This window comes from Urtica dioica, chromosome 10, assembly GCF_054948205.1.
Source record: "Urtica dioica subsp. dioica isolate 48M chromosome 10, U.dioica_male_clone48M_v1_H2, whole genome shotgun sequence".
NCBI lineage: Eukaryota > Viridiplantae > Streptophyta > Magnoliopsida > Rosales > Urticaceae > Urtica > Urtica dioica.
Window position 1 is genome coordinate 15,357,870 of NC_142765.1, and position 24,854 is coordinate 15,382,723.

General features: G+C 39.8%; 2 protein-coding genes and 1 non-coding gene across 3 annotated transcripts; 2 read left to right on the forward strand and 1 right to left on the reverse strand.

The window, feature by feature from the left end:
• Positions 1-871: 871 nt before the first annotated feature.
• On the forward strand, positions 872-3,859 carry HDA6 (histone deacetylase 6). The gene is made up of 6 exons (XM_089629123.1): positions 872-1,582; positions 1,994-2,434; positions 2,500-2,642; positions 3,125-3,215; positions 3,310-3,461; positions 3,581-3,859. Exons 1-6 carry the CDS (start codon positions 1,034-1,036, stop codon positions 3,657-3,659), a joined length of 1,455 nt encoding a protein of 484 aa, XP_089485249.1. The 5' UTR covers positions 872-1,033; the 3' UTR covers positions 3,660-3,859.
• A 230-nt stretch (positions 3,860-4,089) lies between these two features.
• Positions 4,090-5,588, forward strand: LOC149383510 (S-adenosyl-L-methionine-dependent methyltransferases superfamily protein). The gene has a single exon (XM_089629229.1). The coding sequence runs from the start codon at positions 4,350-4,352 to the stop codon at positions 5,286-5,288; it is 939 nt and encodes a 312-aa protein (XP_089485355.1). The 5' UTR covers positions 4,090-4,349; the 3' UTR covers positions 5,289-5,588.
• Positions 5,589-21,449: 15,861 nt separating this feature from the next.
• LOC149383511 (small nucleolar RNA R71) lies at positions 21,450-21,555 on the reverse strand. Its single transcript, XR_016301945.1, has one exon. It is a non-coding gene; the product is annotated as a small nucleolar RNA R71 (small nucleolar RNA).
• Positions 21,556-24,854: the final 3,299 nt, after the last annotated feature.

Here is a 24,854-nt window from a genome sequence, read left to right on the forward strand (position 1 = left end):
TAAAGTGCCATTTTCTAATCTTTGAATTCTTTATTTCTCTTTAAACCTAATATAAGTTTTAGAGGCCGCTTTCTTTCACGGACATCGTCAACCTCACATTGATTTGAGCGTGAGTGGCTGCCAAAGGAACAACATTGTCATTTTACAAGAGAAGGAGAACAAAGACCTATTCTCCGAGAAAACGAGCAAGAAAGCTCAAGGGGCCGAGTCATTTATGTACACAATTTCTAGAGTGCCAAGCCTTGTTGACCACATTTTCATTAACGTACACAATTTCTAGAGTGCCAAGCCATGTTGACCACATTTGTACATTGAATATTAATCTCAAATTTACCCGATCATTTGGTATGTAAATTCTTACCAATTAAAAAATTAATTCCGTATGTAAATTTAGAGCTGTCACCTGGGTCAGGCCGTCTATGGGCTAACCGGTCTTACCCTCTTTGTAAGATGTTTTGGGTATCCGTTTATTACTCTCATAATTCGTTTTTGTCCGTCAACACCGTTGAAGGGCTTGGAATGAGTTTGGGGTATAAGCTCTAAAGTACGACCCGACCTGGGCCCTAATTAGACCTAATCGAGCACAACTTTTTTAAATTAATTATTAATGACACAATTTTTTAATTAAATTTTTTAAATGATTTTAATTCGAGTGTTTTTAAAGTTTTGTTTAGACCTCTTTTCAAGCTCAGTCCTCGATCATGAAGGTCGAGAGCTTGCTTGCTCTTGGATTGGGCCTAATAAAAAGATTAAGGTCGGGTTCTAAGGCGGGCTTTTTTGGGTTTGAAAAAAAGGGCCGGGCCTTATCCTTTTTAATACCTTTATGTAAACCCAAATTCCAAATAGTACTAGGAAACTACCATACACGTAATTCACCACATCTCCATCGTTTACCCCATAAACAAAAAAATAATCGTAAAAATTAAAATACCCATTGAAATTGAAATTCTCTCCCTCTCGCGACTCGCTCCATAGTCCCTCCAAGAACAAAGACAAGACAAGACAAGGCAGAAGAAGAGACGGAGAGAGAGCCATGTCAGACCCACACGGCGGCGCGTCCCTCATAACGCCAGGAGAAGACGCGAAGAAGCGGCGCGTGAGCTACTTCTACGAGCCAACGATCGGCGACTACTACTACGGCCAAGGCCACCCGATGAAGCCCCACCGGATCAGAATGGCGCACAACCTAATCGTCCACTACGGCCTCCACCGCCGCATGGAGATCAGCCGCCCCTGCTCCGCCTCCCCCGACGACGTTCGCCGATTCCACTCCGACGACTACGTCGACTTCCTCTCCACCATCGTCCCCACCGCCGCCGCCGTCGCCGACGGATCCTTCTCCCGCCACCTCAAGCGCTTCAACGTCGGCGAAGACTGTCCCGTCTTCGACGGCCTTTTCGCCTTCTGCCAGTCCTCCGCCGGCGGATCCATCGGCGCCGCCGTCAAGCTCAACAGAGAGGACGCCGACATCGCCATCAATTGGGCCGGAGGCCTTCACCACGCCAAGAAGTCGGAGGCCTCGGGGTTTTGCTACGTCAACGACATCGTTTTGGGGATTCTTGAGCTTCTCAAGTCTCACAAGGTACGAATTAGGGTTCTAATATCATAACTCATTAGTGTTTGCCAATCCATGTGTATGGCTTAGCTAACTAAAGAATTAGTTGTTGGTGTGTTAATTTGCGAAACCGTGTTGCTTCAGCGCTTTCTGATATCGAAATAACTCATAAGTGTCTGGCAATCCATGTGAAATTGCCAACGATAACTGAATACTGGTGTATGTCTTAGCTAACTAAAGAATGTATGTGACATTTCGCTCTTTGCGTGAATCAAAGAAACAGAAGGATGAGAGGAGACACATGATTATCGAGTCTCGTCAGTGAGAAACCAACGTTTTCTGATATCACAACTCATAATAAGCGTTTTCTGAATTCCATGAAAGAAACATTAGGATGAGAGAAAAAGTAATTTGGGAAACGGTGTTTGTTTGTGACAGCGCGTTTTGTACGTGGACATCGACGTCCACCACGGGGACGGGGTGGAGGAAGCTTTCTACACGACGGACCGAGTGATGACGGTGTCGTTCCACAAGTTCGGGGACTTCTTTCCGGGGACGGGCCACGTGAGGGACACGGGGATGGGGGCGGGGAAGAACTACGCGCTGAACGTCCCGCTGAACGACGGGCTCGACGACGACAGCTTCCGAAGCCTCTTCCGGCCCATCATCAGCAAGGTCATGGAGGTCTACCAGCCCAGCGCGGTGGTCCTCCAGTGCGGTGCCGACTCCCTCTCCGGCGACCGCCTCGGCTGCTTCAACCTCTCCGTCAAGGGCCACGCCGACTGCCTCCGCTACCTCCGCTCCTTCAACGTCCCTCTCATGCTTCTCGGCGGAGGAGGCTACACCATTCGCAACGTCGCTCGTTGCTGGTGTTACGAGGTTTCTATATAAAAATACATATCTCATTTGTTTTTCTGTTTTTTAATTTGTTGTTGGTGTTTCAGACCGCTGTTGCAGTTGGAGTAGAGCCGGATAATAGGTTGCCTTACAATGAGTATTTCGAGTATTTTGGGCCTGACTATACACTCCACGTTGAACCGGGTAACATGGAGAATATGAACTCTCCCAAAGATATGGAGAAAATCAGGTGCGTTGTTGTTTAATTTTGTTTTGTTTTGTTTTAAAACTAAGCCATTTAGAATAATAAGCTAATTGATGATATCCCAGCTCTTTCTGGACTAGTCTTAAGGTTTTGTGTGATCTCAAGAGTTGTAAGATCCTATAATTACGTGGGTAATTAGGATTCGAGCTAGTCGAGTTTTTGTTTTGCATCCTAGGCGTGGATCGGTGCAAAGATGTGGAAAATCTTTCTATGATATATATATATATATATATATATATATATATATATATATATATATATATTCTCTGGGTTGGGCTGGGAAAACAGTCAATCATCAAATTCGGTTTCTGTTGTTATTTTATGGTGCATTTGAATCCCCGACGTGGTCAGATCACTCGTTTACGAGAGAGAGTCATTAGGATCCTTTATATTTCCTCGTCGATTCTCCGATTTTCTGAGCCGATACTACAAAATTATTCTTAATATATGTATATTTTTTGTTCTAGGATTATGCTACTGGAGCAACTTTCTCAATTACCACACGCACCGAGTGTTCCTTTTCAAACGACACCTTCCTCTGCCGAACTACCAGAAGAGGTCGATATTTGGGTTCTGTTTTTATTTTAATATCTAATTATACTCTCGAAGATAATTCTACTTTGCTGAACCCAATTGTTTTTTTTCCCCATAGGAGGAAGAGGAAATGGATTCCCGACCAAAGCAGCGCATTTGGAGCGGCGAGCACTATGATTCGGATAACGATAACGATAACGACGATGACGAGAGGCCCCGGAGTATGAGCTTCGAAACGGACTCTAACGGCGTCGAAGTCAAAGCAGAGATGTAAGAAAGGCTTTTATACAACTATATATAGTTTCGAACTTTGGAGATATAATTTTTTTTAATAGTTTGGTTTCTCACTGTGTCTAAAAAAAAAAACTTTTTGTTTTATTTTGTGACAGAGATGTTACAGATGGGGAGGTGGGTGTGAAAGTGGAAGTGAAAGTGGAGGTGGAAGTGAAAGATGAGATGGAAGAATAGGATCAGCCTCTCTTTAGAGCCTAGGTCACCTCAAAAACAAAAAAATTGTTCAGTTTTTTTTTTATAAGGGTCCTAGTTTTAAATTGTAATCATACTATATATCCATCCATCTCTTACAATCAATTTATAATAATACATACTAGTTTACCATCTAGTGATAATTTTACATCACTTCCAAAGTGGAGGTTGGGAGTGACAAATGCGTTAAAGAAATTATAACTTGTATAATCGACAATTACTAGCAGTTCAAACTGTTTTACTAGCTCTAATCGATCTCTCTCTCTCTCATTCCATATTTTCTTTCTACTTAATCTAGATAAGAGCCTAGATCTCCCTCTTCACACTCAACAAATCAAGTTCAAATTGATGATGACCATCGAAGAGCGTCTCCGAGGAAATTCATATGCGCCTCCTAGCTTTTTTTTTTTTTTTTTTCAGACGATGAATGACGGAAATCACTTTCCTACTATAAGAGACGATGGAGGATTCCACTTCTATAGTCTCGTGTACGGTCATAAGTTTTGACCCCAGATTGAACCACGTAACCATGTCAACGTTAAATGGAGTGACCTTACAAACCCTCCTTTTGTAAGATATCAGTCCAAAAAGATCCCGTAAATAAAAAAGATTCACATATAGTTTAAGAACCTGGACAAATTCAACACTCTTGTTGTCTACCTTATCCCAGAAATGACTTCCCTTCTGACCTCGTACCAAAACAAAACACCCCTTTTCCCTCTCCCTTTCACATCCCCGATTCCCAGGAAGCCCCGCCACGTGTCCGTCAAATCCCAGCACATCATCGGCGACGGGATTCCGAGCGACGACGTAAAGCTGCTGGCGAAGTTCAAGTCCCGGCACAATTTCATCCGCGTGCTCCAAGTCTCCCGGAGAGCCGACCACCCTCTCGCCGGAACCCGGCTGCTCCTCCTCGACAACCCCGGCAACATCCACAGCATCTCCTTCCTCTCCCGCGACGCCGCGCTCCTGACCGGAACCTACTTCGACGTCCTCGCCACCTTCCCGGCGACTCTCCCCTCCGCCGGCCCGATCGCCCTCCTCGGCCTCGGCGGCGCCTCCGCCGTCCGGCCCATCCTCCGGCTCCACCCCACCGCCGTCGTCCACGCGTGGGAGCTCGACCCCGCCGTCGTCTCAGTGGCCCGAGAATTCTTCGACCTCTCCCGCCTGGAGTCCGCCTTCCCCGGCCGCCTCCACGTCCACGTCGGCGACGGGCTCCGCGGCGTCGCCACCGCCGGAGTGAAGGGCGGGTTCGGCGGCATCGCGGTGGACCTGTTCAGCCGGGGGAGCGTGATCCCGGAGCTGCAGAGGGCGGGGACGTGGGCGGCGCTCGCCAGGTGTTTGAGGAAAGGCGGGCGGGTGATGGCCAACGTGGGCGGGAGCTGCGTGGAGGCCGAGGACGGAGAGAGGGACGGCGCCGACGTCATGGCTCGGACCTTGGCCGCCATGGCCGAGGCCTTCGGGGAGGACAACCTCTCCGTGCTCACCCTCGGCAACCACGACAGCTCTCTCGCACTCACCGGAGACCTCCCCGATCGCTGCCTCTGGAAGGACAAGCTTCCCCGTGCCTTCCGTGGATACGTCGACATGTGGACCCCGTTTCGCCCCTGACGTTTTTTTCAAAGTTTAAGATGCGAATTTCGGTTTTATTCCATTTATTAAAGTTTCCGTTACTTATGTAGAGTTTCGTGATTCCAAAATACGTTTGGAATGATGTTGACCTCCTCGATCACAAAGAGAAGCTGCCGCGTGGATACGTCCACATGTGAGGACCCCATACGTTATTATAGATCGAGAGTTTCGCGATTCTATAAATTTCGCGGAAAAATAGTAATTTTTTTCCCTTCTAAATTATGGACAATTTTTCTTTTCTTCTAAATCATTGACGAAATACGCTCGGAATAATGTTGACTTTCTCGATCGCCAGCTATTGAAAGAGAAGCTGCCGCGTGGATATGTCGACATGTGGACTGAGTGCCGGCCCAAGCTATTATGTTGCATTAGGCAAGAGTTAAAAAATTAATGTTTTATAAATATATATTAAAAGATATTAAGTATAATGGCGCTTATTTTCTAAAAAAATTACATTTGGAATACGCTTTGGATGATCGAAATACGCTTGGAATCTAGAGCTCAATAAACGAAAGTAACGGATAACTCGTGATTTCTTTGATACAAATGAAAATTGCTTGTTTACAACTGAACTAGTCTTTTATAAAGAATATTGGGACTCAAGTCTTAGTTAATGTCCAAGTTTGTTAGTTTGTTATTTCCTATTTTGGCGAATAACCCAACTCATTGGTGAAACTAATAAACACATCTTTCCCTAACAAAAAAACAAAGTAAATTTACAAGTGTCCGAAATTCAACAGAGCTGGACTGGCTTGTCCTAGGTATTTAGTCCACCCGAGTCTCTTGTTGCAATTCGTATTTTAGATATTCCTTTCTGATGATTAGGACGGTTTGTTTGAATTGGTTTATACTTTAATTTCCCACTCTCTATGCTTGAAGCCAAGCTTTTGATTTGAAAAATCGCAAGTTTCATTCAACTTTCAACGCCAAAGTTGGTTTGTTTGTTCTGCTTCTCTCTCCAAATATATAAAATAACAGTGACGTGTAAAGTTGGACTCGTGTGTGTGTGTCACATAACATATTCCAAGTTGTAATAAACATATGATTCTGGTGCGCTGAGTTTTGACATTCAGCTTATAGCTTTGACACAAAGTTTCAAGTTCCTTTTGTTTCTTAGCGTGAGTGAGGACTCTATTTTATAAGAAAAAATTCGTCTTCTAATCAGTATTATATTCATTCAATTGCCAAATCCAGCTGTTTATCCAGAGTTGTCATAAATCTCTACTTTGGTTGACCATGGCGGACACTCGTGACTTCCCGCAACATTAAAGCCCATCAAAAGATTCTCATTCTTCTTATTCATGGGAAGTGATTAAAATTCGTGCTCAAAAGTCAAGTCATAGGCAAGATGATGAGCAGTGGTTTATCAGCGAAAATGGTTGTTATTTTCCTTCTCTTGGCTCTTGGTGTTTATCTGAACACTTCTACGTTCCTTCCTCACGGTACCTAATTATCATCTTTTTTTTTTTAATTTTTTTTTTTAACTCAATCCACTTGACATCATTTTTTTATAAAAAAAATATGTTGCTTGGCTGTGAAGATGATAATGGCAAGAAGGGGTTTTGGTGGCTGGGGTCGGAAGATAACGAGTCAAGGTTTGTGGGTCGATGGAGACCAATAACGCCGTTTCGGGGACGGATAAGAGGCGTTGTATCACCGCCTCCGCCGCCCTCCAAAAACAGGCAGACCTTCATGCGCTCCGCCGCTGCCCCGCCTCCTCTCGTCGCTTAATACAACATTTTAAACTTCATTTTTTTTGTTCTTTTCTTTTTAATTAGTATTAACTAACCCTTTCCTATCTCTTGTGGTGACGTGATGCTCTATAATGTTTCGTCTCAAAATCAATTGACAATATATCAGATGAGTAACTTGAGACCTTATAAATTTAGTGGAATTTTTAACATATAGCTTAGTAAGTTCTTAACCTGATTTTGTTGTTTAATGCTAGCGTTGTTCGTTCTGTCATTCGGCTAATTAGTCAAAATGCAATATAATTCTACTGTCAACTTGACATTTTGTTTAAATGAATCCATTGACCATAAAATAGAAGTCAAAGAGTCGATCTTTTTTATTCCCTATTTTTAGTCATCAAGTGTCGAAATACACGCCCCGTTACTAAAAATTTCAATGAAAATCGTTGGCGTTTCCGACATCGACCACGAAAGTGCATTAGTATCATATGATGTGGTATGAAACTCGATTAACAATGAAACGAGTAACTCACAACCTTTATCTTTTATGAGTTCTTAGTTCTTACCCTGGTTTTATTGTTTAATGAATTGTATAGTTTCTCTGCCAACGTTGTTCGTTCTGTCACATATCAGAATTTGTCAAAATACAATATATAGGTAGAAGCACAGAAACTACGTTGGTGAGTTTCACTTTCATAATCCTACTGTCAACTTGACATTTTTTTTATTCCATTCAATTGACCATAAAATAGAAGCCAAAGATTCGATTGAAGTACCTATTTTTTTTTTCTTCATATATATATATATATATATATATATATATATATATATATATATATATATATATATATATATGCAGTAGTGTTCCTTGTTAAATTGCAATTGTCAAGTTTCTTGGTCACAACAAAGCAAGCAATGACGGCCATATTTTTGGGCAGAATGTAAAACATGAAGTTAGGTGTGTAAGTGTAACTCAAAAAGTCAACTAAACTTTCAAAGCAACTAAATCATTCAATGCTTCTTCATCAACTCAACTAGACCTATAAATATACACATTATAAAACTTCTTTTCTTCATGTCAATCTGGTTTCTGAAAAATGAGTTCTTCACCATCGAAGCTGGTCATAATTCTTCTTCTCCTCCTCTTGGGCCTCAGCATTTATCTACCATCTCCGACACTCTTATTACTTAACCGCGAAAACTCAAAGAGGCCACAGATTTTTGACTCTGCGTGTTTTGTAAGAAATCGGCACGGAATTATCAGAAGAAGTCTGAGAACAGGAAGATATCCGCCTCCACCGCCGGCCGATAATGAGCAAAAGGCTATGGCCGTCCCTGCGCCGCCGCTGATCGCTTGATCATCTCTACGCCAATATCAAAAGAGCAATCAATTGTTCAACTCTAAATCTTGCTTCTGATGCAATATTCAATTCTCGGTCTTTGTCTTGTAGGTCTTCCTTGTGAATCAATGGAAAATTTCTCTCTTGTTCTTTCTTTCTGTGCTCTCATTTTTCAGTTATTTTCTCTTATCATTATAACTTTTTATTTTTTATTTTTTATAATGTTGCTCATTCATTGAGAAAAGTTAGTCTGTAATATCACTTGTCATATGACCTTAGTGTATGAGCAGTCATTATTTGTTAAGAGAGTTTTTAATTTTGTTTCATTGGAATCATTCCAATTTCACTAAAATCTAATAATTAGTAAGTTTAAAAAAAATGAAGACCTTCCTCAAGACAGGATACAAGCGCACTCCTATTAAGCCTAAAAAATTAAAAAAAAGGGGAGTTAATTTCCAACCACTTAGGTAAGTAACTAAAGATTCAAATTGAAGATTTAGGGATTCAGAGAGAAAAGAGAGAATCTGAATAATAATGATGCATGAATAAGAAAATACAATAGTCTGGTTATATAACTCTAATACAACCAAATAAAGAAAGGACTAAAATAACCCTACATATATATAATAATGTCCCCCATCAAACTCACGATGCTACAACAATAAGCATTGAGAGTTTGTCAACTAAGAAGCGGAAGCACGAAGTGGAGTGAGCCTTCGTGAACATTTCAGCAATCTGAAGCGACGAAAGAACATAGGACAATGCGATCGTACCAATATGTAAATAATGGCGAGTGACATGACAATCAATCTCAATATGCTTGGTTCGTTCATGAAAGACCGAGTTACGAGCAATCTAGATGACACTCTGACTATTACAGTATAGTGGCGTAGGATGATGAAGAGTGACACCCATATCAGCAATTAACCAGCATAACCAAACAATCTCACATGTAGTCGTGGCCATAGCGCGATACTCAGATTCAGCGGAAGAGCGAGAAATGACGTTCTTTTTCTTTCTCTTCCAAGAGATAAGTGAATCTCTAAGGAAAACGCAGAATCCTGTGGTGGACTTGTGATCCGTACGATCACCAGCCTAATCGAAATCAGAGTAGACAGGCAACTCTAACGAAGACGAGGAATGAAACAATAGACTCTGAAAGTGAGTATCACAAAGATACCTGAGAATGCTAAGAACAGAAGCCCAATGAACTGTAGTAGGAGTAGTGACAAACTGACTGGCAACATGAACAACATGCACAACCGTGAGATAAACCAAGCTCCCTACAACCCTGTGGTATAGACTAGGATCGGGCAGAGGAGACCCCTCAGATGGAGAGTAGCGAGCATTGGTTTCAAGTGGAATGTCAAGAGTCCTGCTGTTAGTGAGACGAGCGCGCTAAAAAGATCAGATATATACTTTGATTGAGATAGAAGATAGCCCTCGGAGAGAAGGCCACCTCGATACCCAAAAAGTAACGTAATGAACCCATATCTTTCATAGCAAAACACCGAGCCAAGTTAGACTTCATTGATTCAATCCCATCATAATCATCACTGGTAATAATCATGTCATCAACATACAAGGACATAAGGATACTACATGTACTTGTACGCTTGACAAATAAGGCGGAGTCATGCTGACTAGGGAGAAAGTCGAGAGAGGTAATCACGATGGAGAAATTCTCAAACCAAGCTTCGGGAGCTTATTTGAGACCATAGAGAGCTTTACATAGCTTGCACACATGATCGGGCTAGTGCGCAACACCTGGAAGGGTGTCATGTAGACCTCCTCATGAAGATCATCGTACAAGAAAACATTCTTTACATCCATCTGAGATATCTTCCACTGATGAATGGAAGCCATATCGATTAGAGTGCGGATGAACATCATCTTCACAACCGGAGCAAAATTCTCTTCATAATCCAAGCCATACTCATGTGAATAGCTTTTTGCAACAAGACACGCCCATACTAGAGGCAGCCATATCCGATACTTTGCGTTCATCCAAGACACAGAGCCCCCTGCTAACGGTCTGTCACAATCATCGTCTGAGATTATGGATCCTAGACACAACAAGAGGAAGAAGAAAATGTGACTAACAAACCAGATTCACACAATTGACTAACAACCACAAGATTCATAGCAAGACTAGGGATATAGTAGACATCAGAAAGTGAAACAAGAAACCAATACCCTCCGATGGCATATGGGTGTCATCGGCGGTCATAATGGAAAGAGATGAATGGCAAGACTGTTAGGAATTCTTGCCCACGAGAGATAATGAATAAATAATAAATGATTACTAAATAGAATAATGGTTTACTTTATTAGCATTATATAATTAGTGGGTTGAGGTCTGAATATCAGAATCAATAGCAACTATCATCCATAGCCTATGCATTAAACTGAGTCACGTGCTGAGCACCTGAGTTTGGGCGGCGTTGCTAAAACATGGTCGATGACTGATACATGCATAGACAGGTGTATCTAAAGTCATATATGCGGAACACTAGTGAAAGTTGATCACGACGTGTGAGCATTCTACACTTGTGGTAAGTGTACGACCCATACATACTTTGGTTGTAGATGTGTCATTTAAGTACTGTTACGACACACTAACCGGGGTCGCTATGATGGTCACAGTGAGACTTGAATAAAATTCTGAAGTGATCATGGATACTAGATCATGTTACCGAACGCTTTGACTCATGCGCTCAAAAGCTACTATCATGCTAATCATAGCTTATGTCTTGGGAGTTTCGGAGCATGATTCGAGTGGGAAGTGGTTGACAGATACGGAATCCAGCATTCCTGAAAGAAGGTCAATGTTCACTCACCTAAGGGTTGATTCTAGAACCGATAGATTGCCGGCACTTCTGAAGTATGTATGTTCGGAAGAATCGTTCGCTGGGGAAGCAACAATGCTTATGGTATATATGTATCAAGAAAAGTATAACAGATTAATTGACCTTTCTCGATACAGGTTAAACTTGGAGGATCTTGATCACGTACTAACTAGATCAGTGGACACTCGTCACGATGAGTAAATATAATTCTAGTATAAATGAGAGTTCAGTCTTGGCGTACTTAGGTGGAGTCTGACCAAGATTAGACAAATCGATGTGATAAAGATAAATGACTTTTTCATCTTTTTATTGGATTTGTTAAGCTTCTATTACTAGGTCCATAGTCTCCGATTCGGCTTCGATAAGACGCATAAAGAACCTCTAATAATAATGTCTCATTATTATAATCTCACAAGCTGTAATTGTGATTGACCGCATCAATTCTGAAATATGAGTATTTGCAAAATTAAATAATTATTTATGTTAGTATTAATTATTTAGTGTTTGATCAAGTAAATAGTTAATCAATTTCTTATTTGTTTATTGTTGGACCAAGTAAATAAATAATTAATTGAGTTTTAAGAAATTGGGCTTTGCAACATGTGAAAGTCGAATTTAAGGATTTGGAAAGAAGGAAGTTGCACAAATTTCTTGGCCGTGTGCCATAAAATTCCTTTGCTATTGGTACTTACCAATTTTATCTCTTTAGTTATTTACATAAAGGAGAGAGAAAAATATTTAAAAAGGAAATAAGATATTGTCTTTTATTCTCTCTCATGAATATTAGGAGAGAATAATATTTAAAAGGAAATAAGATATTGTCCTTTATTATCTCTCATGAATATTTTGAGAGAATAATATTTAAAAAGAAATAAGATATTGTTCTTTATTCTCTCATGATATTAGGAGAGAATAATATTTAAAAGGAAATAAGATATTTTCTTTATTCTCTCATAATTAAATATTTTCTATTTAAACACAAAATAAAATCTCATAGATATTGATCTGATGGCTAAGAGAGAAAGTAGGATTCATGAGATGAGATCCAAAGGCTAAGCTTTGATTCACTAGTTTTAACGTAATAAAAAGAAATAATATATTTTGGAAACTACCAAGAATACATCTTTTGCACTACTATAAATAGGGGTTCATGAGAAGAGAAAATTAAGCTTTTGGAAGATAAAAAAATTCGCCCAACACAGTGTGTGGCCGATTTCTCTCTCTCTCTCTCTCTCTCTCTCTCTCTCTCTCTCTCTATCTCTTTGGAATTACTCTATTCCGTTCTTAGAAAACAAGAGTGAGATCTTGAAATAACATTGTTTCTTAATCGTGTGAGATTAAAGAGTGTGGTCCCACGCCGTCTTTCTTTATTCGTCCGGAGATTACGTTTCGAAAGACTACAGTGTCATCAAGAGGAGTACAAGGATCTGAAAGCTTGAAGAAGGAGATCAAGACGTTTGAAGACGGATTGAGAAAGCTTGAAGTTTTTGTTCGTGAGCCCAATCTGTAAGTTCTCTATGAACCTTATTCTGTGTTCTTATTGGTTGCTTGACATGTTTAAATGCTTTCATTTTTTAATTAATAAAGTAAATCTAGATTTTATTAGATAACCATTATATTAATTAGCTCGGGTCAGGGTAATTAATTTATTCCGCAACTTATATGGTTATCAAGGTGAGTACATAATTACAACAAGTGGTATTAGAGCTATTGTTCGTGTCCGATACCGCTCGTGTTTCTCCAACAAGTGGTATCAGAGCGATTGTTCATGTCTAATATCCTACGTGCTTAATCGACGAGTGGTGTCGGAGCAATCGTTTGTGTCCGATACCCCCCTCGTTTCCCAACAAAGACAATAACACAAAAGATGAAAAATGAAGGACATGTGGTTGGAGACCCCTGAATCAAGTATCCACAAGGATGATGGTATACCTGGGACTGACGATGATGAGAGACCTTTTGAGGAATAGACGGATATGGCATGAGGCTGAGAGGCAAGGAACTGTTGAAACTGGTCAAACATGTACGAACCCATTGATGGGGCAACAACATCGTTGGTGAACTGAAGTGCCCACGGAGCTGTCGAATGAGGTGCCCACGACTATGGTAGACATTGTTGCTGAGGCTGGGGTGGACGTTGTTGTCGAGGTGGTCGTTGCTGCTGCTGAGCTTTGCCTCTGCTGAAACAAGACTAGACTTTGAGTCTTCCAATGCCCCTTCTCCTTACAAAAGACACACTTATTCAAAGGGAGTGTCATCGATGACTTGGACGCACTATCACCGGACGACCGATATGGGGCAGCAAGGACAACATGCGATGCGGGTGGTTGAGTTTCTTTGCCGATCTTAGACTTGAGATGAACCTCTTCGACAAATAACTCGTTGACCACATAATCAACAGAAGGAAGATGATTGCGGTAAAGAATCACACCACATAAGCCCTCAAAGTCGTCGCCAAGTGCCATAAAAAACTGAACCAATTGTTGCTCTTCACGCCGAGAGATGTAAGTCGCCACTACCCTCTACTCAGTCGACTCATTCAATACTAATTGATCTCAAAATGAAGACATGGAAGGATAGAACTCTTGAATACTCATACCTTTCTGCTGAAGCGCACAAATATTCATCTCCAATTGATACTGCTTCGCAAAGTTAGACTAGAGTCTCTCTAGATGTTCCTAGACCTTCTTCGCAGTCTCGTACTTCGCCAACTGAGCACCGATCGAGCATGTATCAAAATTGTTAATCCACATGATAATCTTTGCATTATCAACTTTTCAAACATCCACCGAAGTAGCAAAATCAGCGGCCTTCTCATCAGAGGGCTTAGGCCGCACACCGATTACGTAACTCCACATAGAGTTTCCGCGCATAAAATTTCTAATTACATAACTTCAATATGAGTAATTTTTTCCATCCAATTAAACACCAATCGCCTGAAGGGAATCATCTCTATGACCCGCCATATCGAAAACACCAATCCGAACACTCCAAAATCGAAATCCAAACAAACAGAGAGAAAACCCCAAACCGAAAACTAGAAATGCCAATCACCAACGCATCTAAACAACACCAAATTGAAGGAATGAACAATCATGTAATTACCTACATCATACACAAATCAAGGGAAAGAGACGAAAATACCAATTGTGCGGAGGAAAAACGTAGTTCGATAAATCAATCAACAAAGCCATGGATGGAGAAGATGACTCTGATATCATGAAATTTTAGGGATTCAGAGAGAAAAGAGAGAGTCTGAATATAAAACATGAATAAGGAAATACAATAGTCTGAGTATATAACTTTAATACAACCAAATAAAGAAAAGACTGAAATAACTCTACATAAATATAATAATGACAAATATACTATGCTAATACAAATTAAATTCCGATTCAAATGAAATAATGATGCAATCTTTACCGGAAAATATTCTCGTGGTGTTTATTCGCCTTATTCTTGTGGTTTATCCGCCAGTATATTTCGCTCAACCTAGCTAACTTATTTTTTATATAAAGGCCTTTTCACCCCTCAATTATCATGGGGAAAAACTTTTGAAGCTGATATTGTATTACCTTCTCAAGTTTTTTAGGCTTTAAGTTATAGTGCCAGTGGTACAAAACTTGTGCCAAGCTACCACGTTCAATTTCACGAAATATTACCATGTTCTAGCTTATTTTTATTCATTTTATTTCCTTTCAAATATTGCTATATCCTCATCGTATCAATGACATTTAACCAAGGCATCAAAGACTTACTTTTCCACTAATATATATGACCGTAATAATGATACACTATCATTCACTTTGTGAATGAAGAAGAGAAATTTGCGAGTGAATGATAGCGGTTTAGTTTTTTACTATTGAAAGTGACGAGATAATAAAATAATACAAAGAGAATGAGTAATAATCAATACAATAAATGGCTAAAAGATGATATTACCCTTATTATATATACATGGTTAATATCTACGTTAAATTTACGATGCATTAGTGCCAAGCATCAGCAAGTTTGTTAGCCAAGAAATGAAAGCGTGAAACAAACTAAGCTTCTGTGAACATGTATTCAAGGGCATAGCAAAAGTGACAAATAATAACGTGATGATAGTGGTGACGAGTGAGATGACAATCAATCTCAATATACTTTGTGCGCTAACTTTGTAGCAATGCATGGATTGAGATTTGAAAGCATAACACTCATAGGGACAAGTAGCAAACCCACTACACAATTTCAATAGTAATAGAGACCATACCGCGATTTTCTACTTTTTGTAGATGATCAAGAGACAACCGTTTAGTTGTTGTTGTTGTTGTTTTTTTTTTTTCAACAAAGAGGAAACTAAACAAAAGCTAGTCCCTAGTGGTGAACTTGCAATTAGAACATTTGCCACCATAATCTTCAATTGAGTAACCGTGTAACTGTACCAAAGATGTGTGGAAAGAGCAGACTCTGAAACTCCCCTTGGAGATATCATAGAATGCAAATCCAATTTATTGTTGTGGAAGATGAAACAAATTGACTCAACCATATGGACTGCATAAAGGATATCTAACCTGATGATGGATATATTGAGCTACCAACCAAAGTGTGATGCAAAGTAAGTTCTCATTAAGAAACAACATCAAATGAATACAATCAAACATTAACCTCAAAAGTGGATTCAAGTTCAACAATGTGAGAATTAGAAAGATGAGCCTAAAAATATCGACAATGTATTCGGATAGAGAGAAGAAAAGAAGAAACCACGAGGAGATTAGCTAGACAACCCCAGATACATATATGCATATATACACAAAAGCATATATATATATATATATATATACATAGAGAGAGAGAGAGAGAGAGAGAGAGAGAGAGAGAGAGAGAGAAAGCCAAATCCTTATTCTCAAATTCACGAGGGAAGAGCCTCTTTAATTCCATGATAATCGATCCAATGATAATTATATCATCAATATATAAAAGAGAGTAACAAATAAATTCTAAAGACAATGAAAATATTGCTAATAATTATTTGATACAATTTCTATGAGAATTAATATATGGTATTTTGCGGTTAAAGTTTGGCTATAGTTTTCATATCAATATTCACTTGAATTTTATTAATTGAAGTTTGAGTTTTGATTGATTGACTGCTGTGCAGACTAATATCAGCAATTAGTTTATAGTACTATATTGCCAAACTATAATTAATGAATATTTTTAGTGATTTAATACATTTATTTTTTATGTTGATAAATGTTACTCAATAAATCATATGCTTGAAACGCATTCAATCATAATTATGAATTTATGGCCCATGCATGAAGTGTGTTATTTTTAAAATATAAATCCCCTTAATTTCTTCTCTAATTAATGTCATCCGAAAATCCAACCAAATTGCTAACACAACCAAATCAAATCTAGACTCCAAATTCAACAAACATTTACCAGACAATAACATGACAATACCACAACTCTTAACTATATTGAAATACAGGCATCGATTTTAAAAAATATACATATATATATATATATATATATATATATATATATATATATATATATATATATATATATATAAGAATTTCATTTGAAATAATTGCTCTCACTCAATCGAACATCAGAACCACGTTTATCTTCCTACATACAGTGCTCTTGTATTATAATTATATATTTTTAGTTAAATAAACGGTAGTTGCAAAACGTTGATGTTTTTTTTTTTAAGTCAAGTAGTGGGCTACAAAATGAAAGCAACGGCGATCGTTCCAAGTCTTCTTCTTTTTATTCTTTTCTTGAAAAATAAAATGATCATATATAGTATAAACAATATCACAAGACCAAATTTCCTCCCCAGATTTGCATTTCATATCACAAGAATAAGAAAAAAAATATTAATTCTTCAAACTTGATATGTGATGAATTGCTTCCAAGAAAAATTGCTATCAATTTTGGTGCTCATTTTTCTTCTCATGGGTGCTGGTTTTCCTTTAACAACTTCACTGCAGTTTACAGGTAATTATTCCATATCAACATATATTCTTATGATCCATGTATAGTGAATAAATTAAAACAATGGTTGATTTTAGTGGAAATATATGTGTGAAATATGAAACAGGTGACAAACCAATGCAAAATATTGCTATGGGAATGGAATTGGTTTGGAGAGAAAAAGCTTGCTTTGGATTATTTGGCATCAAAAGAAGAATCATCATCATCAACAAGAACAATAATAATAATAATAATAATAATAATAATAATAATAATAATAATAATAATAATAATGAGCATAGGAAATTACTGGCGATCCAAAGATCGGATCAGCTATCGCCACCGCCACCTCCTGAGGGAAGCCGGCAACGATTTATGAATGTGCCTCCTACTCCGGCCTATGTCTCGTTCTATCATTAGCTTGATTTTTTTTGGTATAGTTTTTCTCTTATTAGTGTATACTAATTACTTAGACTCAAAGAGTGTGTCCTTTTTTTTTTTTTTTTTTTTTTTTTTTTTTTTTTTTTTTTTTTCTTTCAACTCCAACTTAAGGTCTATATTTAGATCTAACACTTTGCTATCTAGGCCAGTTGTGCACTGGATAACAAATACTGGATTTTGGAAAAAAAAAATTATGCTTTTTCTTTTTGTACAATTGTTGATAAAGGAATTTTACTTATATACTTGTATGTGTTTATTTTTTAAGTTTTATATTTACCATGACTCGAATCAAGTGAGTAATCCTCTCTCATGGTGTTTTTTTGTTGTTATTTTTAGACCATTTTTTTAAGTGTTCTTAGATTGTACACCTAGCTCGAAAAAAGTTGAAATTTGACAATAATCATGCTTTCTAGCAAGAGAAATTTCATTTTTTAAACCCCAAAATTATCAAAATATCGTAGTTAGACCCATTAGTTTGATAATATCTAGAATTAGAACTTTGGATCATTTTCGGACAAAAATGCCCCTACATTCAAATATACCCACTCAACTTCTCTAATTCCCTCTCATTTCAAACTCTTCATCTCTCTATCTTTCTCTCTCTCTCTCTCTCTCTCTCTCTCTCTCTCTCTCTCTCTCAACCTCCAAATCCGACCACATCCACCATAAAATCCGATTTTAGCTTCACCAAGTCATTCCGACGAGCTTCCACGCTATAAATCCGGCGTTTGTGGTTGTCAAGGCTCTCATTCGTGATTGAAGGTGCCATAGCTCAAAATGACAAAAAAGTTAGATTTTTATATTTATTTCATGGTTTTATTGGTGTAGGATAGATAAGATAGATGACTGGAATGATTATTAGTGATTTTTGGATGATTTGAATCGGATTTGGACGAGAAAATGGAAGTTAGGGTTTTAAATTTTCTGGAAATTTCCGATGAATGTCATCAGAAATTTCCGATGACTTCCGACCACTTCCGATTAAATCCGATAGACTCCGATGGTTTTGAAGGTTCCCCGATGGTGTCCGACCAAATACGATGGTCCTCCGACGCCTCCGTCAAAATCCGATGAAATTTGTCAAAAAATGATGAGATGGTTTGGTGAAAAATGATTTTTTTAAAAATAATAATTTAGGATAAATTGGTGCGTTTTTATGATAAATAAGATAATAAATAGTTTTTTTTTATTTTTATTTTATTTTTTTATGATGAACAATATACTAATAAATTGTTTTTTTTTATTAAAAACAATATACTAATAAATTTATGTTTTTTTTTTATGATAAACAAACTAATAAATAATTGTTTTTTTTTTTATTATGAACAATATACTAATAAATTGGTTGTTATGTTTTTACTTTATAATTTATGACAAATATATTATTAAGTTTGTTTGTTTGTTTTTTTTTATATGTTATTCGTGTTTTAGGACAAATTGACATTTCTATGCGAGCACGAGTTTGCAGGTCGAATCACATATGGTGGTTTGAGTTACTTAAAGATGGTGAATGAAAAATTCACCGTTCTTGGTGTACTTGATTGGGTCGCAGAGACTCCGTTCGCACAATTCTTCGAGAGGACAACGCTCAACTTTTCCCCGGTACTCCTACACTCCCTTCTTCTCCGAAAGATTGACCCAACGAAATGGGAGGAGATTCATTTCGGCTTGGGAAATAAGCGCGTTAGATTTGGAAGGCTCGAATACGCGTTGATGCGTTCAAGAGTTGTCAAGATCCGAACAATGCGTACAAGCTCGGTTTGTGTGTGTTTGTCTTGGGGTATTTCCTCGTACTAGAACACAACAAAACCATCAACGACAGTACCCCATATGGTGGAAGACTCGCCATTCTTCTATTCTCTACTGTGGGGGAACGTCACGTGGGCCGAGACTCTGTCGTCCCTATTGGTGAATTTGTCGCGCTACTACTACCGATTTAAGGATAAATTCGCGAAATAGAATGTTGTACAAAAGGAGGCAAAGTATTCCTTGTCGAGAAATTTGCACGCCGTGCAATACTGGGCGTACGAGGCTATCCAGGAGATTGGTCAGCAATTCGGCAAAAATGCCGGTGTTCGAGTACCGAGGATGCATTCTTGGTCCAGTAGCCGGGTTGTCAACCCACTAGTACAAAATATAGCATCAGGTGCGACTTTTTTCGCACCTGAAAGTGAAAAAGTCGCACCTGATGACACTTTCAGGTGCGACTTTAGATGCGACAAAGTCACATCTGAAAGTCCGCACCTGATGATTTTAGGTGCGACTTTCCGCACCTGAAAGTCATTATTATTAGGTGCGACATTTAGGTGCGACTTCTCGCACCAAAAGTCGCACCTAAATGTAATCCAAAATAATATATTAAGGTGGGATATATAGTATCAGATGCGACTAGTCGCATCTGATACTTTCGCAGGAAAAGTATCAGGTGCGACTAGTCGCATCTGATACTCATTCCCGCCTAATATTTTGGCGGGATACAGTACAAACAGATGCGACTAGTCGCTGATAAGCGCGTTTTAAACGTGTTTGTTTGTACTCTCAAAAGTGAAAAGAAGTTAGTTCGAGAGCATTTTCATGTGTTTTAGAGTGTTTTTCTTCATTTTCAGAGTTTGGAGGTTAAAAAATGACAAATAGAGCATTTGAGTACGACGGGGCAATTGCAAGGAGTACAGAACATCTTTCGGATCTCAATTCCGACACCCGGAGCTCAAGATAGGTGGTTCAAGGTGAACCAAGCAATGCACAAACTTCCAGAGTCCTGTGCGTTTGCCCTGTGCGGCCCCTGTGCCGTGCACAGCCCTGTGCGGCGCACAGGCCTGTGCGTTTGCCCTCTGCGGTAAACAGGAAGGCCTGTGCGGTGCACAGGCCCCGATTCCCACTTTTTATCCCGGCATAGGTTTAGATTCTTAGATGTTCGAGAGAAATCTTAGATTACCATTATCGTGAGCGTGATTAGCAAACATAGGAGGTGTATTTTGTGCTTAATTTCCGAATCCAAACCATAGGAATAACTTGTGAAGCCATAGTTCTTGCTTTCTCATTATCGTAATCTACCGTATTTTAATTGCTTTTAATTTTCGTTCGTTTTTTATAACCATCATAATCATCAAATCATTGGGTTCAATTCGTGCTAGTAATCTTGTCAATTTAATTAAACATTTTCCTCGTGGGATCGACTCGTACTTACGAACTCTACTACTTGAGCGACTACGTGCACTTGCGTACGGAAAAATCGCAACAAGTTTTTGGCGCCGTTGCCGGGGAATTTTGTTTTAATTAAGATTAGATCAACTAGTTTACTATTTGAACTTCTTTTATTTCTTTTGCATTCATCTAGTTTCGTGTTCTCTTTTGCGTTTGTGAAGGTGCATGCGAAATGACGGTGAATCGAGTCTTCTTCCGATCGACCCTGAAATCGATAAAACCTGCAAACAGAATCGACGAGCAAAGAAGACACAATCAACGATGGCAGAACCTACACCCGAACGACCACTCATGGAGTATGTGCAACCCACGGTCCAAGGGTATCGCTCGGCGATCAAGAATCCATCGGTTGAAGGGAATCGAAGCTTCGAGATCAAATTGGGGATGATTAACATGGTTCAACAGAATCAATTCTCGGGAGCGCCCAATGAAGATCCGAATGAGCACATCGCAAACTTCAATGAATTATGCGATACTTTCCAAATCCATAATATCAGTGCTGATGCCATTCGTCTTCGATTATTCCCTTTCTCTCTACGCGACCGAGCAAAGTCTTGGCTCAAGTCGCTACCCGCCGACTCCATTGAATCATGGGAAGACCTCTGCAATGTCTTCTTCGCCAAGTTCTTCCCGTTCGAGAAGACATCCCGACTACGAAACGAGATCCATAGTTTCGGACAATGGGAAGGCGAATCTCTACACGAAGCATGGGCTCGCTTCAAAGAGATGCTGAGAAAGTGCCCACATCACGGAGTCACCCTTCCGATCCAGCTTCAGATATTCTACTACGGGCTGCTCTCATCAACGAAAACTTTGGTGAACACTGCGGCAGGAGGCACGGTGCTAACTAAGACACCCACAGAGTTCCAGGAACTCCTAAACGAGCTGGCACGAGGCAATGACCAATGCCCAGTGGAGAAGCGGATCATGAAGCCACCCCCAGCATCCGCGAATGCCACGACATCCACACATGATGTGGAAGCAATTAGAGCAGTGACGGCTGAATTGGCGGAACTTAAGAAGCAGTTGAAGGAGATGCAAGCCACAGCCCATGCGATGCACTCAGCGCCAGAGCCATGTTTCTGGTGTAACGGGCCTCACTTCACCGACAAGTGCCCGAACGCAAACGAGTGTCAAGCCGAGAATGCAAATTTCGTGGGGAACTACAATCGGCCAACGTTCCAGAACTCCAACAACTACTACACCGGAGCACAGAACAACCACCCAAATTTAGCATGGAAACCGCAGTCTCAACAACAACAGCAACATCAACATGGGTTCCTGAATCAAGGACCGCCTCGGGGGTTCTAAAATCAACAACAAGGGCAGCAACAACACCAACGGGGGTTCCAGCCACAACAACAAAATCAGCCCGCCCCTAAAGATGAAATGAAGGAGATGTTCACAGCCTTCATGTCCCGAACGCAGACGTACATGCAGAATCAAGATGCGGTGATGCGAAACCTCGAGACACAGATGGCACAGATGGTTGCTTCATTCAACACAAGGCCCCAAGGTACACTTCCAAGCACCTCCGAAGTAAACCCAAGGGAGCATTGCAACGCCATCTCACATCAACGTGCTGCGATCGTCGAGGGCCAAAAGAAAGAAGAAGAAGAGGCTGCCTCTGTCACCAAAGCTCCTAAGCTGCCCTCGTCGATCCGTACTTATGAGCCGCCAATTCCATTCCCGCAAAGGCTCACGGTGGCGCTTTCAGCCAAAAGTAGCGCGCTTCTACAACAAGAGCTCCCGCCAAAGTTGAAGGACCCAGGCCAATTCATGCTGCCGTGCACCATAGGAGACGTCTTCATCGACAACGCCTTATGCGATCTAGGTTCGGGCATCAACCTCATGCCCATGACCGTCTTCAATAAACTCAAGATGGGTGAACTAAAGTCCACGTGTACCACTCTCCAACTGGTAGATCGGACCGTAAGGCACCCGAGCGGTTTTGTGGAAGACCTCCTCGTCAAAGTCAGAGAATTTACTTTTCCGGTCGATTTTTACATCATCGACATGGACGAAAACCGCGAGATTCCCATACTCTTGGGAAGGACTTTCTTAGCCACATGTGGTGCTCGCATCGACGTGCAAAAAGGCGAGTTGACGACGCACCTGAAGAACGAGGAAGAGACATTTAGGATCGACAAAGCCCAAAAGCGTGAAAATGAGATAGAAGAAATCTATGTCCTCAAGACTATTGAAGTCCAGCCTCTGATGCCTCCGGCGCCTCCGCCACCTCCACCACCACCACGTGCTCCTCCGGACAAATCAACAAAAGGTACGAACAATGGTGCAACGCCGAAGTCTACATTCAAGACATGGCGAGGACACTGGCCGAAACCGTTCAAAGAGGTTTGGAGAAAAAAAGAGCGCATAAAAGAAGAACCACCGCCGCCTGTGCGCGACGGCAACGAGTAGGGGAGTTCGACCACCCCCGCAAGATAAGTTTTCTTCCCATTTGTGCTCTTTGAACTACATTGGGGACAATGTAGATTTTAAGTTTGGGGGGATTCTTGTTTTGTGGATTTGTATATATTAGGATAATTTATTTGTTTTTGAGGTTTTTAGGTAGAAATTGGTGTTAATTGTCTCGATTGATTATTATATTGTTTGCCGATGATATTGTAATGTCTTAGCTTTAGAGGTGAGATTTGTTCATGAACTACTGGGTGAGAAAGAATTTGTCGAGTTCTAGAGTTTCCATATTTGACCTGAATGATGCATGTCTCGACCCTTTAGGTAACCTATGATAGTAACTTGAACTATCACTTGATTGAAAACACTCACAACACACTAGAACCTCCTCTAATTCCTAATCGAGGCGAAATAAATTACACACTAATCTAAGTCGAAATGAAGTAAGCATTAGGATGAGCCACGTGGACCTAAAAAGCCGACCTGATCAATGGATATCCATTAGAACCCTTTTTAGAAAAAGCCAAACACGACCCATCTCGTTCTAAGTCACTAAATGAGCTTAACCAAAGAAGACATTCCCACAAAGAACCCGTTAAGCTAGCTAGGACTTCATCGCTTTTTCACTTCTATATGACTTGTTCGTAGAACGATCTTCCGACTCACCAAAAAAAAAAATGTCAAAAGCTCGTGAAATACCGTCGTTTTTATTCATTCACTATGTAAAAAAAAAAAAAGAAAAAAAGAGAAAAAAAAAAGAAAAAAAAAAGAAAAAAAAAAGAGAAAAAAAGAAAGAAAAAGTAAAAAAAAATGCAATGAAGAACGTTCATCTTTAGCGTTGTGTATAGTATGTTTATTTGTTTTGAGTTTGTTGACGGTGTTTAAACGAGTAGTTTTGACTTGGAAGAGAGTTTGAGTGAGTCTAAGGAGGTGAGTAGTGACCCTAGTTAGCTTAGCCATGAGCCGTGAAAATATCCATATCTACCCGTGACCTAAGCCTAACATTACAAGCCTTAAAGACTTACCGATTGACTAGAAATGATGTGTGTGAATTAGTGGAGACTAAGGGAGAAGAGGGAGCGTATGGGTGTGTTGAGACGAAATTTACGAAATTAGGCATAAGAGTGTTTATTGAGAGAGGTTGGAAGAGTTGCAAAGCCTTGGGAGTCGAGAGTGAGCGAGATACGAAAGCATTGAAAAACGGTCAAGGTAACTCGAGCTTGTAATCTTTCTTTCGCATTTAGTAGTTGACTTGAAGTTTAAAATCATGAATTCTAAACTTGTATGTAAGTCTACGCATTATGGTTGAGGCAAGCGATTATCGGTCGAGGCGTGATACACCAAGTTCTACCATTTTTGTAGGTTTATTGTTTTTTTGTGATTTTGTTTTATTTTATCGCTCGAGGACTAGCGACAATTCAAGTTTGGGGGTATTTGATAAGCGCGTTTTAAACGTGTTTGTTTGTACTCTCGGAAGTGAAAAGAAGTTAGTTCGAGAGCATTTTCATGTGTTTTAGAGTGTTTTTCTTAATTTTCAGAGTTTGGAGGTTCAAAAATGACAAATAGAGCATTTGAGTACGACGGGGCAATCGCAAGGAGTTCAGAACATCTTTCGGATCTCAATTCCGACACCCG